The 16,182-nt window shown below is 38.0% G+C and overlaps 2 protein-coding genes across 3 annotated transcripts in view; one reads left to right on the top strand and one right to left on the bottom strand.

Annotated features, from left to right (window-relative positions):
* Positions 1 to 2,786: 2,786 nt before the first annotated feature.
* fbp1a (fructose-1,6-bisphosphatase 1a) lies at positions 2,787 to 8,704 on the bottom strand. Its single transcript, XM_079451092.1, has 7 exons — positions 7,994 to 8,704; positions 5,982 to 6,144; positions 5,625 to 5,717; positions 5,379 to 5,519; positions 4,979 to 5,116; positions 4,279 to 4,398; positions 2,787 to 3,491 (listed from the first exon to the last, which is right to left on the bottom strand). Exons 1-7 carry the CDS (start codon positions 8,161 to 8,163, stop codon positions 3,303 to 3,305), a joined length of 1,014 nt encoding a protein of 337 aa, XP_079307218.1. The 5' UTR covers positions 8,164 to 8,704; the 3' UTR covers positions 2,787 to 3,302.
* A 1,299-nt stretch (positions 8,705 to 10,003) lies between these two features.
* The window catches only part of kank1a (KN motif and ankyrin repeat domains 1a), a 44,727-nt gene continuing 38,548 nt past the window's right edge, over positions 10,004 to 16,182 (top strand). Inside the window, exon 1 of one of the 2 annotated variants that reach the window (XM_079478074.1) lies at positions 10,004 to 10,221. The gene's annotated coding sequence lies outside the window, so the exon portion shown is untranslated. The remainder of the gene's footprint in view (positions 10,222 to 16,182) is intronic. The other variant, XM_079478078.1, reaches the window with a different exon arrangement.

The raw sequence follows: 16,182 nt of genomic DNA, 5'->3' as shown, positions 1-16,182 counted from the left end.
TAGTGGACACAAAACACTTTTCTGTAGTGCACAATAAACAGTAAATGACTTTTACGGGGGATTTATTCACTTTGTGGGGACTTGCAGAAAGACTACAACCCTACATTAAAGACAATGTAGAAATAATATTTAACACTTTAAAAGGGTCACACGTGATGTAGGCAGAAGAGTCAGTGTTTACAATTTGAACATGCAAATATAAGTCGTTTACAAAAAAAGGGAGTTAAAAGGTAAAACAACGATGTCGGACGATTATACTTGGAGGAGAAGATGAGATGCTGTACCAACGCCGAGCATGACCTTTTCAACGTATTTGCGTATTACGTGAAGTCGTGAGCGCGCTATTTAGAACAGAGCGAGGCGAGCATTTGTGTTTATAAACGATATACATTTTTAGTTTTTTAGAAAATGACCAATCGTTTCGCTAGATAAGACCCCTAATCGTCTGGTATCGTTTGAAGCCCTTTGAAGCTGCACTGAAACTGTGATTCTGACCTTCAACCGTTTGGAGTCCATTGAATAATCCTGGAATGTTTTCATCAAAAACCTTAATTTCGACTAAAGAAAAAAAATAAACATCTTGGATGAAGACAGGGGTGAGTAAATTATCATGAAAATGTGTGTTGAAAGGGAACAATTACTTTAATCCGCACGCAGCTCATCGGAAGAGAGAAAGAGATTGTGTATTAAACATTTGACATTGTTTTTAAAACACGAAATGAATTTACAGTTTTTAATTTCCTATCTCGTCACCTACCACCATGGTTCTCTTCATGTACTGGTCCACTGGTCTAAACCAGAGGTCCCAAACCCCCCGCGACCCAGTACCGGGCCGTGAAAGAGCCGTTGCCGGGTCGAAAGAACCCAGCACAGGTACATCTGTAAAATGTCTGCTAAAGATCTGGAGATCTTGGAAACATCTGCTGTGTGAATACATCTGCCAAACATCTTAGAAAGAGCTGTTGTACATTCATTCTAAATCATACACATCTTACAGACATCTTACAGAGGTCTATGACATCTGACAGCAGAGGTCTCAGAGATGTAGGGCAGATGAGCAAACAGCATCTGACAGATGTCTTGCAGATGATAATGCGGATGTACGTCACTAGGCCTATATTTTTATAAAATGCCTTGGCCCTTTCAAGAGCGACTGTTCAAAGTTACACCCACGAGTTTCCAATCCGTGCTCTCGGTTTTGAAAACCGTCCCCTCAGTTTTAGACATTTGTTGCCACAAATTGATAATCTGTGCCCTGGCACAGTTTTGCAGACTGTAGCCTATTCGTGGAATTGAAGCCTCTGTCTGTCATAAGAACGGAACAAACTCCTGCAGGAAGATTTACGAATAGGCTTTATTGTTTTATTTTAGATTATATTATAAAATGTCTAAATGTGTTTACTTTACACAAGCGTGCGTGGCACAGATATAAAGCACGGCTTCATTGCCAAGTTTCACTGGCACTGGTTTGACATTAAACGTTTGATATTCGTGAATTTAGGGACCGTCTCTAAAGTTACATACACATTCAAATACATGTTTCAAACATCAATAGCTTTTAAAGGGATTGACCTATAGCCATAAGACTAACTGAACAGTGCTTGTGTGTGTGTGTCAGCTATAATGCACACATTTTATTGATATTTATTCAAATAAACCTCCAAATCAAATGCAAATATTCCTATGTGTTTAACTACTGTATGGGCTCATACACAAATATACCATTATTTAAAGCTCAATAGTATTTATTGGGCATTACTTATAGCCACAAGACTGTACGGTGTCCATGTGTGTGTCAGATATATTGCATACCTTTTAGATTATTTTTTAGATGACCTTTTAGATTATTATATTAATAAACTGTAAAATCATATGCAAATATTGCTGTGTTTTTCACTGCTGTAAGGGCTCATAGACAAATATACCATGAAGCTCAATAGCATTTGAAAGGAATGACTAACCTGAATAACTGTGAAGTGTTCGTGTGTTTGTCAACTTGTACACCTTTTAGATTATTGGTATGTATTGAAATAACCGTCAAATCACATGCAAACCTTCCTATGTGTATAACAGTTGTATGGCCTCACACAAAAATAGACCATCATTTAATGCTCAATAGCAATACTTATAGGAATATGTGTATATGATTTCACTGTTCATTTTAATACTCAATCTAAAAGTTGTGCATACCACCTGACACACACATGAACCCTGTACAGTTAGTTTTGTGGCTATAAGTCATTCACTTTAAATGCTTTTGAAGTTGGGTATGTTAATAAGTATGTAACTTTAGAGATGGTCCCTTTATTCACCACTATCGAAAGTTTAATGTCAAACCAACTTTTTGCGAGTGAAACGGGGCAATGACACGTGCTTTATACGCTCCAGGCGCGCTTGTAAACACATTGCGACAATTTATAATATTATCTAAAATAAAAGAGTATACAATATTCGTTAATGTTCCTGTATAGGAGCTTGTTCTGTTCGTGTGACCGACGGAGGCTTCAATTTCGCAAGTAGGCTAGTTTGCAAAAACTAAGGGAACGAATTATAAAACTATGGCCACGGATTTGCTGGGTGACCAGACGCGCTCTGTAGCCGACTACCGAAAAATAATTTAGGCCTACTCACCTTTTAGTCGTTTCAAACCGGACGGTTTTTCTCCGGCAGAACACAAAATAAGATCATTTAAAAAATGCAGTATTATTGCCTGGCATTGGTCCACATGCAAGTGAATGTGTATCACCGTTGTTCAGTTACCAACATTCTTTAAAATATCTCCTTTTGTGTTCAGCGGAAGAACGAAAACAGGTTTTGAAATGACAAGATTTAATTTTTGGGTGAACTATCACTTAAAAATTATATTTAATTTACTCTGAATGTAAATGAGGCTGTCATAGACATAGGCCTACATCATTTGTTCGGTATAGTTCGCAACATTACAAATATGAATTTTCCAAAAAAGTCTAATGAACTACAATCCAGATTGCAAAAAATATATATTTAAAAACATTAGACGCCTTATTGTACATCAATCTTCCTTCCTAAATAACATCAATGAAGTCTATAAAGGCAATATTTAAAGTAAATGTTTAATATACTGTAAAGATTAGTGTCCCAACACAAAATAAGCCAGAATTTTGTATAAAAAACATTAATACAACAAAATTTAGAATAAATCTACTGATATTAATACAATATATTGATGTACACTGTATAGTAACCTTTGACATTTTACTCTTATTCTGGAGTTCTTTATTATGTATTTTGTGTGTCCTAGTGTCGGTTCAGTTTCTTGATTTTCATTTGTGATGTTTCTGAAAGATGGAAATGTACTCTTGCACATCTTCAGGGGAACCCAACACCACAGGTTCCCGCTGATGGATGCTCTCAGGCTGGATGTCCAAAATGTTTGCGGTCCCTGTGGTGGCCATTCCTCCAGCCTGCTCCATGATGAAGGCCATGGGGTTGCATTCATAAAGCAGTCGAAGCTGAAGTGGGTGAAATAGAAACAGTGTTTAATAAAGTGTTTTAGGTCAAGTCTTTTGTCCCGAGGAGATAAAACATGAGCATGTAGCAGGGGGGCTCATTTTTGAGTGATTTAGCTCCCTCTATAGGGTTAACAACACATTAAAAAAGCTCTCTCACTTGATGCTTTTATATAATGCTGTATTATGAAAAAATAGCATTCCACAGAGAGACACGTAAGTATCTACAATGCAATGTAACAGATCTTTTTTTTCCTGCTCAAGTCTTATAAACAATCCATGACACGTCAGGTGGTGCAACACCCACAAAAGAATTGGAATAAAGGTCATGCACTTTTTTCTTACAGTAGTACAAAAATCCACAGGTTTTCTGACACTTAAGCCACATTTCAATAAATATGAATTCCACTACATTAGATAAACAATATATTATATATACTGTGGGCCTACACTGCTACATGGCATACTTCACAATTTAAAACAAAATAACTTTTTGACACTTTCTGGTCTAAGTCACACTATAAAAATGTCTATTGTTAATGTGACATTGGTATTATTCTGGCAACCCATAATACTCGAGCTGAACTGACTTGCAGCTAAACAAATGACAAAAGACTGCAAATGCAATATCATTTTGTATGTTGTTTGAATATTGTATACACCAGCACTATAAGCAAGTGGTTTGATTGTCATGTGCTGCAAAATGTCACAAAGAAAACTGAAATCAATCAGGGTGTGGACTTTTGAATGCATAAATGAATGTGTATAAAGACTATTTTAGATCAAGTACCTTTCCTTTGGGGCTTTTCACATTTGCAGGGTAAAGAAAGATTCCTCCATACACAAGGGTCCGATGCACATCTGCTACCATTGAGCCTACATAACGGGCTCCATAGGGTGCACTGCCATCCTAAACACACGATTACAGTTATTATGCGTTTCTCTCCTTATAGATGGTTATCACAAATGTCATATGTGTTAAGAAAAACACGTTAAATTAATCCTTTAAAAGGGATAGTTCACCCAAGAATAAAAATGATGTCATGAATGACTCACTCTCAAGTTGTTCTAAACCTGTAAACATTAGTTAATTTGTAAACCGAGAAAGATATTTGGACGACCAAATAGTTCTTGGCCACCATTGACTACCACAGTAGAACATATTACAATGGTAGTCAAAAGTTCCCCAGAACTACATTCTTCAAAATATCTTCTTTTGTGTTTCACAAAAAAGAAATGTTTCCTACTATGGTAGTCAATGGGATCAAAGATCTCCTTGGTTATAAGCATTCTTCCAAATATATTTATCTGTGTTCATCAGAACAAAGACATTAATACATATTTGGAACAACTCGACGGTGAGTAAATGATATCAGGATTTTTATTTTTGGGTGAACTATCCCTTTAAGCTTGACTTAAATTAGACATGTTACAACTTTACTTGATGTGATTCAGCTTCAAAAAGAAAGTATAGTTAATGTATACTGAACCTCCGGGAACTTTTTCTTCTGCAGATACTCTGTGATGGCAGGATCAAAATAAAGGGCATAACCTTCATTCAAACTGTAGATTTTTCCTTTCTTCTTAATCTTCACATCTCTGTCCACCAGAATGAACTCCCCGATAGCCTGGCATTTAGTTTGACAGATGTTGAAAGAAAGTATTCGTTATTTAAAGAAATGTATGTTTTGTGTTCTGTTAATTACAACAATGACAATGATTTTGACTATTCTTTCGATTTGTAAAAAAGATCACGAAATAAATGACTAAATAAATAACTACAAATAATGAACAACAAATTTCACCATGAAATAGCCTTGCATTAAGTAGGCTAAACAAGCTGTAATTAGGTTATCTCTTGATTTACTGCAAAATGTAGAGTTGACTCACTGGATCTAACATGAAGCAGTTCACCCCCTGACCAGTGGAGAGCACGATCATAGTGGCACTGCCATAGAGCGCATATCCAGCGGCTACTATTTTTCTGCCGGGCTGCAGGGCATCCTTCTCCGATGGCTCGCTGTCTGTGCACTGCGAACGGAGCAAGCTTTAAAGATTCTATTCTATTCTAAGACTCCATTGTAGAATTGTATAGTAGAAACATATAATGTAGCTATTCAACATGATCAGTAATACCTTTCTGTAGATGGCAAAGATGGTCCCAATGGAAGCAAGGCAATCAATGTTGGATGATCCATCCAAAGGGTCGAAGCAAACCACATATTTACCCTATGCACACGTACAGAAAAAGGTGCAACTTGGTATAGACAGACCATTATTCATTCGGTTGATTTTGCACCCTAATGCACCTCTCAACACTACTCCACCCAGATCCTTTTACAATGTTTACTTAATCACATGCTACTGCTACAAGAGCAACTTCGTAACCACAAATTTCTTTTAAATCGTATAAAAACAATGTGTTCACTAAAAACCGAACAGCAATCTTTCCCATTCTGACAGCAGGTTATAGGTGATCGGGGCTTTACTTACTCGTCTGTCAGGTTCCACAATGATAGCATTTTCATTTTCCTCTGTCACCAATACACATGAGGTAAAGGAGGATTTGATCATGTTGATGACAAGGTCATTGGAAAGGATGTCCAGCTTTTTCACCTGATCACCTGTCACATTGGTACTTCCAGCAATGCCATACCTGGCAAAAAAAGGGTTAAATTGTAAAAGTAGAATGAATATGATTGGTTAATAACACAAAGTCTTATTATATTAAAAGTTTCGTTTAAACTTTTACAAGAAACAGCAGAAAATATATAGTATTTACAACCAGAAATCCGGAAAAGTTGGGACGTTTTTTAAATTTGAATAAAATAACTAAAGGAATTTCAAATCACACGAGGCAATATTTTATTCACGATAGATCATAGATAACATAGCAAATGTTTAAACTGACAAATTTTACACTTTTATCCACTAAATTAGCTCATTTAAATATTAATGCCTGCTACAGGTCACAAAAAAGTTGGGACGGGGCACCAAATGGCTAAAAAAGCAAGCTGTTTTGAAAGGATTCAGCTGGGAGAACATCTAGTGACTAATACAGTTAATTGATATAAGTTCTGTAAAATGTTTAGCTATAAAAGGGATGTCTTAGAGAATATATAGGTTTCCAGCTGCTGAAGAGTTTGTGGTCGTCTTTGACGTGTTTTTTGTTTAATGATGCGCCAAATGTTCTCTTTAGGTGAAAGATCTGGACTACAGGCAGGCCAATTCAGTAACCGGACTCTTCTAAGACGAAGCCATGCTGTTGTAATAGCTGCAGTATGTGGTTTATATACCTTTATATATATATATATATCTTTCAGCATTCACAGAGCCTTCCAAAACATACAGGCTGCCCATACCGTATGCAACTATGCACCCCTATACCATCAGAGATGCTGGCTTTTGAACTGAACGCTGATAACACGATGGAAGGTCTCCCTCCTCTTTAGAACGGAGGACACGGCGTCCCTGATTTCCAATAAGAATGTCAAATTTGGACTCGTCTGACCATAGAACTATTCCACTATGAAGTAGTCTGTTTTAAATGAGCCTTGGCCCACAGGACACGACGGCGCATGTTCACATATGGCTTCCTTTTTGCATGATAGAGTTTTAGTTGGCATCTGCTGATGGCACGGCGGATTGTGTTTACCAATAGTGATTTCTGGAAGTATTCCTGGGTCCAGTTAGTAATGTGATTGACACAATCATGCCGATGAGTGATACAGTGTCGTCTGAGGGCCAGAAGACCACAGGCATTCAATAAAGGTCTCTGGCCTTGTCCCAGATTTCTCCAGTTTCTCTGAATCTTTTGATGATTTTATGCACTGTAGATGATGAGATTTGCAAAGCCTTTGCAATTTGACGTTGAGGAACATTGTTTTTAAAGTATTCCACAATCTTTTTACGCAGTCTATCACAGATTGGAGAGCCTCTGCCCGTCTTCACTTCTGGGAGACTCTGCTTCTCTAAGACACCCCTTTTATAGCTAAACATGTTACAGAACTGATATCAATTAACTGTATTAGTCACTAGATGTTCTCCCAGCTGAATCCTTTCAAAACCGCTTGCTTTTTTTTTGTTGTCCCATCCCAACTTTTTGAGACCTGTAGCAGGCATTACATTTTAAATGAGCTAATGTAGCTGGTAAAAGTGTAACATTTCTCAGTTTAAACATTTGCTGTGTTATCTATGGTCTATTGTGAATCAAATATTGGCTCATGTGATTTGAAATTCCTTTAGTTTTTATTTTATTCAAATTTAAAGAACGTCCCAACTTTTCCGGAATTCAGGTTGTAGGTTATTTATTTATATATATATATATATATATATATATATATATATATATATAGATATATAGATATAGATATAGTTCTGCAGACACATATGACAACATGCAGGAATTTAAACACTAAAACGTGGTTTTAAACTGACACATCAGATGAGAAATCGTGAAAGATTGTTTGAAACTTCAACTGCAAGTTTGTATGAAGAATACTCACAGGTTGGCGATACCTGCCTTCCTTACAGCGGTCGAGATGGCTTTTATCGCCGTGCACATCGCATTGAGAAGAGTTGTCAGCTCGCCCGTGCTTTTAGCTTTTCTGCCTTCTTCAAGCAGAAATCTCGTCAAAGTTACAACATTCGTATCGAAAGCACCCCGGTCTGACATGATTGTATGTGTGACGATACTCCCGATTCTATAAAAAAACTTCAACGATAATTCATTCAACTCCTATCGCGGAAATCAAAATAAAAACGCGGAAATAGTGCGGAATAGGAGGTGTATGGACAGCTAAACCAATGAAAAGTGCACAGCCATAGGAGCAGAGGTGTGACCGACTGCGTTGATGTCGCTCAAAACAATGTTGCATTGTGGAGCTGAGTCTATGGATAAAAGATCCACTGGTCTCTGCTGTGTCATCGTGATTATGGGTTTGACACAGTGATGGAGCTGAGATTACACACACACACGCTTGTGTGAGTTGCGGTAGTGTGGACAATCGCTGTTGATCACAGACACGATGACCTCGTGGATACCAAACATGTGTTCATGGAAATGATTTTCTAGCTATTTCATGTTTTAGGAGAAAACTAACGAACAAATCCAACAGGGCGCTTTTTATATCTTCTATGGATAATAGTGATCGAATAATGAAGCAGATGATTTGTAAAGCTTAAACGTGTAGGTGACATTTATTTATTACGGCTCCATGAACTACCTAAATAAACCGCTAGAGGTCAGTCTCGTTTAATGCGTTTCAATGAGAAATGGTCAAATCACACTGTTGCGTTTTTGAAAACCATGGGCACGGAAACAGTTGGCATGTATGTTAGCCATAGATTGCCATCTTTCAGTTACAGCAATGTGCTTTCTAATGGTTGCTTACACTAATAAAGAACTTCCATTTACGAAATATTTCATGGCTGTTAACTAAAGGCTGATCAGTACTCCTTAGTGGACCACATTCCTGCTAATTATAAGGACCTCCCTTGACAACTACACTACATGGCCACAAGTATGTGGGCACCCCCTCCTAGTTAAGGGGTTTGGCTTGCCTCCGTAATTCCAGCAAAGACAAATTGTTATGCTATGGCATACCATGACATTCTAGAGAGCCGTGTTCTTCCAACTTTGTGGCAACAGCGAGGAGGCCCCTGTGCACAAAACAAAGTCTATACAAATGGTTTACTGGTCTGGTGTGTTACAACTTTATTGGTTTGTAAATGGTCGAGACACTTTAAGGTTAACATTCAAGGATGAACTGAAAATCAATGTGATAACTCATTTTTTATCAGATGGTGTATAACATCGACAATCTGTGCTTCAGATTGGGTGAAAATGGGTTCCCCAATCCCCATTGATGTGAATGGCTTTGAATTTTAGTGTTAAACAAATATCAGTGTGATTTTGGGGTTATGCAGGCTCGGGTTATCTCTGTTGAAACACTTCTTGTGCTGTTGGACACCCGAAACGATTGATCATGCCTTACATCTCACCTTGACCATTTATCTGGTTGCCAATCCTCCGTCTCTTTAAGAGTTACTGCTTGTTCTCTTTCCTTGCTTCGTAAGTGTAACAAAATCCCAATAACTGTACAGCAAACATATGAAACATAGCCTAAGCGTAACATCAAAATATATTCATATGAAAATAGTGAATTGTTGTGAAAATATAAATTGACTAGATAATATTGACTAATGTATACTCGGACCAGTGCAGATTGCACGTGGTTTTTCCCTTTTCTTGTGTTTTCAGCATACTCTTTAAAACCTTACTTTTTTTAGATGAGATTATTCGGTTGCAAATAAAAATTATGAAATGAAACAACAACAATTAGATCCTTGCATTCAAGTTCATCAACATTGTTGACCTATGAACATAACCTCATGCTATCCACCTAAAATAAGTTTATAAAATCTGATTTAACTTGGACGACTAAAAGTCCATTGACTTAATTTGTTTACCATTACTTGTATAAAACCGTGTGACTTTCAGTGGACTTGCTGATATAGTTCGCTGTTAGTGGAGCACCTGTCTTTGTGTACTTAGTTATTTGCACGTCACGCTCTCGCGTCAGGGAACATCCATTGTGTGCGCGCGGGTCTGGTGCGCCACTATCCTTGCTGGTCTTGTGCGCATGAGCACAAACAGGACAATTCACCGGGACTTTTACAAAGGGAACGTTGGAACGGGACAGAGAGGTATAAACGAGCGTCTTTGGAAAAGGTAATTCATTGTTCCTTTGTCAAAAACCTCCTGCCACACGTTTATAAACTAGACTTTATTTCTAACTTCAATGCGCCCGCGAAACTTGATCCAACAGGTATGTGTTACACGTTGCGCCTTTCTACAAGATAGCGTGCTGTGGACTTTTGTCCTTTAAGTATATATAGAGAAAGCAAATCTTAGTGACAGTGCTATAGAAAATATTAAATGTGATGTTGTGGTGTGAGCAGCAAACCGAGCAAGCATGCTAACGCGAGGGTGATTGTAGGTGCATTGGTCGCGCGGCTCTTGTTACTTCTCCTCAGCAAGATAAGATAGATTGCAATAACGTTTTAATGGTTAACAGGGTCCGCTTTGTGTGAGCAAAACAGCCGACGCGTTCGTCAAATGTTGCGTGTTGATAATTTTGTGAGTTTTTGCCATTATACACGTTTGGGGATATTTTTAATTTAATCGGAGGTGCGAAACATGCGTTCTTGAGACGCTGCGCGCTGGTCGAAAGTTTTTGGGTCGGCTGTCAGTTGATCGTAGCACCCACAGAATCTGTTTGACAAACGTGGATGCTGTCCTCGGGTCAGTGGACAGGACGTGGTTATGATGCTCGAACTCCCTGTGGAAATTCAGGAAGTTTCTTATCTGACTTTCACATCATCTTCAATATCGAGTTACTACTGAGTGTGCAAAGACGTTTATAGGCGACTTGATGAAATAATGTAATTTCATATTTCTGGTGGCTTTTATGCATATAGCCTGAGAGTCCTTTCACTGCATCTTAACTTGAGGCATTATCGTGTGTCCTAGTGAAAAATATTGTCAGCATCCTAATCCTCATCACAGTCTGAAATGAATCCTTTGGTGTGTCTGAAACGAGACCTTTCAAATGTCTTTTCTTGGATACGTTCCCCCATTATTTCAACGGCGGACAATTTTGAGTTCTTCTATGGTGGATTCCTGTGGACACGTTCCAGTTGCACTCGCTGTGTGAGTACGTGACCAAATGCTTGGACCCTATTAAACTTCTGATAGTAACCTTGTGAGGGGCTAATCCGGAGGAAAATTGGCACATCCACATGGTGTCGACTGTTCTGGTCTGTGGCTGTGAATGGAGGAAAGCTTTACGGTGCTGAGACATCTTTTGGAGGCAGTCCCAGTTGTTTAAAGAGAGATGAAAGTGTTCCAAGGCATCCTTTCACCAGTGACATAATGAAAGACCACATTAAGCGATGTGAGACCCCTGTCTGCCTTTATCCTTTCTCTTCAGAGCAATTCTCATTGTTAAAAGTAAAATGGCAAAGAACTTCTCTTTAAAGCAAGTTGAGTGCCAGTCATGAGAGAGAGATGTGCACGTTGAATGATGTGTTCTAGGAATGTAAAGATGAATTTCAGTTATTTGGCACATGATAGCAGATCGTACAATAGACCGTGTGGCAGTTTGAAAACATTAAGATAGATATACTGTATAAACACATTGTACCCCCCATTAAATATATATCCTGTTGTATTCGTGTTTTACCAACATGCATTTGTTAACAACACCACTGATTTTGATTTAAAAAGCTTGTACATTGTTTTAAAGTTAAACAGTTATTTACTTAAATCCTAGCTGTTGGGACGGGCACCTGGAATCACACTGTATATGTGGAAGTTCAGGCGTTTGTGGACATATGGCAGAAGTCCCTCAATTTGCACCTTGCTGAGACTGCTTGCACATGGGGATCAAAGCTCAGTTCATGGTGAAGGGACCCGTCACCAATGTCTTTTTTTCATGCTGTAAAAGCCACACTGCTGCTGCTGCCGCCTGTTTGTACAGAGGAAATTACTTCCACTTTGCTGCTTGGTTAGAACTGTTTGCAAACCTAATCTACCTCCTTTGCCATTCGTCAAAGCCTACCAACCAGCTCTAGCATGGATAATCTATCACAGTATTGTCGATGGGTTACCATGACCTTTCAAGTTTCTAAATAATATTTTATAAATATATTTAAGCATGATCCATTATGAAAGTTATACACACAGTTAAGTTCAGTAGAATAAGGTTTTGTGATAAGCTCTAACATTTTTTTCATAGCAGTTAATGGTTCTTTTTAACCCTTCAACATCCTTTCGAAGTCGTTTTTATGACTTCCTGGTGGGACATAGGAGTTGTTTGCATTGAGAATGTTGATGACATTGTTTCGTAATGATATGGATTTGATGTCTCATCAGCTTTGTCAGTGCACTTTGTGTTGTTGAAAGAGGAGGTAAAGTTGGTCATTTTGTCCATCAAATTCAGTTAATGTAGCTTAAAGGTGCAGTTTGTAACAATTTTGGAGTAAATTATTCAAAAACCACTAGGTCAGTGTTATATATATTGTGTTCAGAGGAGTACTTACAATATCTCAAATGTTTCCAACTAGCTGTAAATCATGAGAAAATCGCCATTATAAAGAGTGATGTGGGGCTGTGCAGTTGCCTGTCAATGGCGCCATATCCGCATTTGCTGACATAGAAACCACATGACAACACAGTGTCCATTTATAAAACTTTATTACTTTACCTCGTCTGATTGAAGGCCATCAGAGGTGGAGTTGAAGACAACAGGTCCCATCATTCCATGCTCCTTCACAGCGTCATCAAGCTATGCCCTTGTTGTTGTTGTTTTGATAGTGTGCCGTGTAGGGGTGTTTTTTTACAAACTGTAGCTTTAAATAAAGCTTTTGGTCACTGGGAACAGATCATGGATACAAAACACTTGAAATCTGGAGGCAGGAGTTCGCAGTCTTTTCCTTCTGGTTGACTGTGTTCTGTAAATTAATTCAGGGTCCATTACAGGGCTCTAATTCATACGGCACTCATAAGCTCCAAATAATGTTTTTTATAAGGTGTTTTTTGTTTGATGTTTACAAATTATTTAGTAATTTACTAGTTGTGTTTGAACTACTATGCATCCTGTTATTCCCTGGATTCTGTTAGTAGTTGGTTCTGCTAGAGATATTATTTTCCAGTTTTGTGGGCTTGTTTTTCTGTAGTTTCGAAGAAATTATGCTTTTCCACAGTTTTGCCTTTAGCATCGAAATTATATAACTTAACTCATTTCGGTAGAGATGTAATTCAAAGAGAAAAGCAATTAAAGGATAATTGAACTTAATGAAGGAAAAGTACCTCAATGGTCAAACCTGTATTACAGGAAATTCTTGATTTAGCTGGCAAATACTTCGTATTGGGTCATAGACTAAAATGGCTTTTCAGAGTTGCCCTTTCCATATTCCTCTGAGTGGACATATTGAATGACGTCCTGCTTTCTGGCACCCAGTCCAAAAAACTGGGTTCAGAAAAATACCTGGTCATTTGACATTTGTTCCATGTAGCTTGAAGCATTCCAGGAAGATGTAGAAACAAAAGATCAAGTTATTTCATCTCAAGTCTCAGAGAAGGAATGGAACTGCCCAGGCATTATTTGTCCCAATATCCACCATATATTTGGCATAAATGTGGGCGCCGCCATTTTTGATCTGTTTGTGTTTAGACTTCCGGTGAGACACTATAGCTAATGGCAGTCCTATTTAACATTTCGGTTAATGTTAAACCGAACATTAACCGAATGCCTAATTATACGGAAGTCTTAACACAAAAAGGAAGTACGTCACATTGTTTACTTCCATGTTCAAAAATACGGTGTATACCAGTAATATTGTAATGAGAATTTTCCTTTATATTTATTACAGTTATAAGGTAGGTTAACCAAATGAACAATACAATGGGGGCTCTCACAGTACAAGTTGGCTATTTTTGTTTAGTTTTTTCAACTTGGGCATAGTTCATGGCTTCTCTTATAAACAATTTTTGTTCTCATAGATATTGTCACACATTACTTCAAATAACTTCTAATGCCTTGGTCATATCTACATTTGCATTTACATTTAGTCTTATCTCCAAAAGAGATGTTGCAACACTTTCACATGACAGAGTTGAGGGATGGCTTTGGACCTCTCTTCATGATGATTGGTTGCATGATCATGTTACTCTTGAACTTTGTTAAATAAACTTCATTTAAAAAGCAATGACAACAATTCACAACTTATCAAGTGCTTTCTTCTATGGCTCTTTTGTGCAACTTTGATGCAATATTCTTATCACGGCAGCAACGAAAAGATCTCATCAGACAGCAAAAACATGCTCGAAACAAAGATGCAGTCATTTTACAGCTGGATTTGGTCTGTGCAAATGAAAAACTCCTACTTTGTCAGCGTGTCAGTTGTTCAACACAGAGGTCCTTTTGTCCTTTTCGTCTGCAGACCCTGCATTTGCAAGAAACATGCATATTTTTGCAAAAATTCAGTTTAACTCTTTATATGATCATTTGCAATACCTTTTTTATATGCAAAAATAAATAATAATTTTGCTTTGTATTGTGGATATAGTTCAATTGAACCATTGTCAATGTGAAAATGGCTTATTTTAATGGCTCTGACAGAGCTCATGTAGACACAATGGCATAGTAATAAAGGCACAGAGCAGTGCCCAGTCATTCATTATCCATTGACTTTTTTAAAACAGGATTCCTGTCCTTCACTGAAGGCCTGATTGAAGTGAAGAATAGATAATCATGGAGTAAACCTTCCCCTGATCTATCCCACACTGGTTTCTTAAGTTCAGAATTGAATGGAATGCAGTGAAGGGCAGCGTTAATGAATACGTTTCTGAAGATTTGGGGCAGGAACAGGCAGGTCTAGGGAAAGAAAAGGCAAATGCCAAATAGTCTTGGATGTAAAAGACTAAGAATGGAATGTGGCAGACATTGTTCAGTTGAGACCCCTCCATATTTGTCAGCCAGCTTTGGCTAAACAACAAATATTTGACATCTTTCTTTAGACAGGGATCTAGATGGTCTTTCGCCGTTCACATGTAGACATTTACACTCCAGCCCATTGGGATAGCACATTCTTATGGTGCCATCGGCCATTTAACATTGTCAGGATGTTTTATTTTCTGTGGCTCTGGAGTGGTATGTCACATGGCCTTCAACGGTTCAACAAAGTCTTGTGGCAAGCTGAAGGCCTGCAAAGGGTTTGGTTGACTGGCCACTGGTCTCCTCCGGTGTCTACTGCTGCCTCTCGGACTTCTTAGGTTACTCCTCTCAATGTCAACTAGGCTTGGGAACTCCTGCATAACCTTTTCGGGTCTGTTGGTTACCTATTGTTTCATTGCAACATGGGGCTCCATTGCTTGTAATGTGTAGTGTTTATTTAAGATGTGTAAAATAATCAATTGCGATTTGCAACACTACTTTGAACAATGAACTTTTTGATGTGTTGGGCATGTCTTCACAGAAACAGTGTTTATGGTTTATGGAAAGATTAATATGGTTTAGTTGCAATTATATTAAACTGGTATGGAAAGGCCGTGTTGTTTCCTGTAGTTTAAGGTTTATAGTTATGAAGGTAAATCAGTAGCGAAACTTGAGCGCATGTGTATTTTAATTTGTGAACTTGTAAAGTAAGTATTTGTACCTGTACACTAAAATGTTCACTCTCATTCTTTGCAGTCCTTTGCCGATCCCACTCCCCTGTCTTCTCCAAAACGACTTCCTGTCTACTCTCCACTGTACTGTCATTAAAAGCATAAAAGTCCTAAAAATATAACTTTAAAAACGTTCAGGGTAGCAGTTGGCCCCATGTCAGTGATCTTATCTCTCCCAGCTCAAGCTTGCTGCCACATGTAGCTTCTTATGTTGGTGGAATGTCAGATGCGTTCACTTCAGATGTGGCTTATTTAACTGATAACACACATATCGCATATGCACTAAACATAGATTCATTTAACACGTTGAAGTTTGATTCAGTCTCAAAATCAGGTGTTTTTTTTGGTAAAACATTCAAATGAAGATGCATAGCCAACCTGATCCTACACATTTTCTTTTATTTATTTTTACTTACTTCCGTAGCTAAACAGTATTTTTTCAAACACTTTAATTGAACTGTC

The sequence above is a fragment of the Barbatula barbatula genome (genome assembly GCF_947034865.1).
Source record: "Barbatula barbatula genome assembly, chromosome: 2".
Lineage (NCBI taxonomy): Eukaryota > Metazoa > Chordata > Actinopteri > Cypriniformes > Nemacheilidae > Barbatula > Barbatula barbatula.
This window is presented reverse-complemented; position numbering and strand designations above follow the sequence as displayed.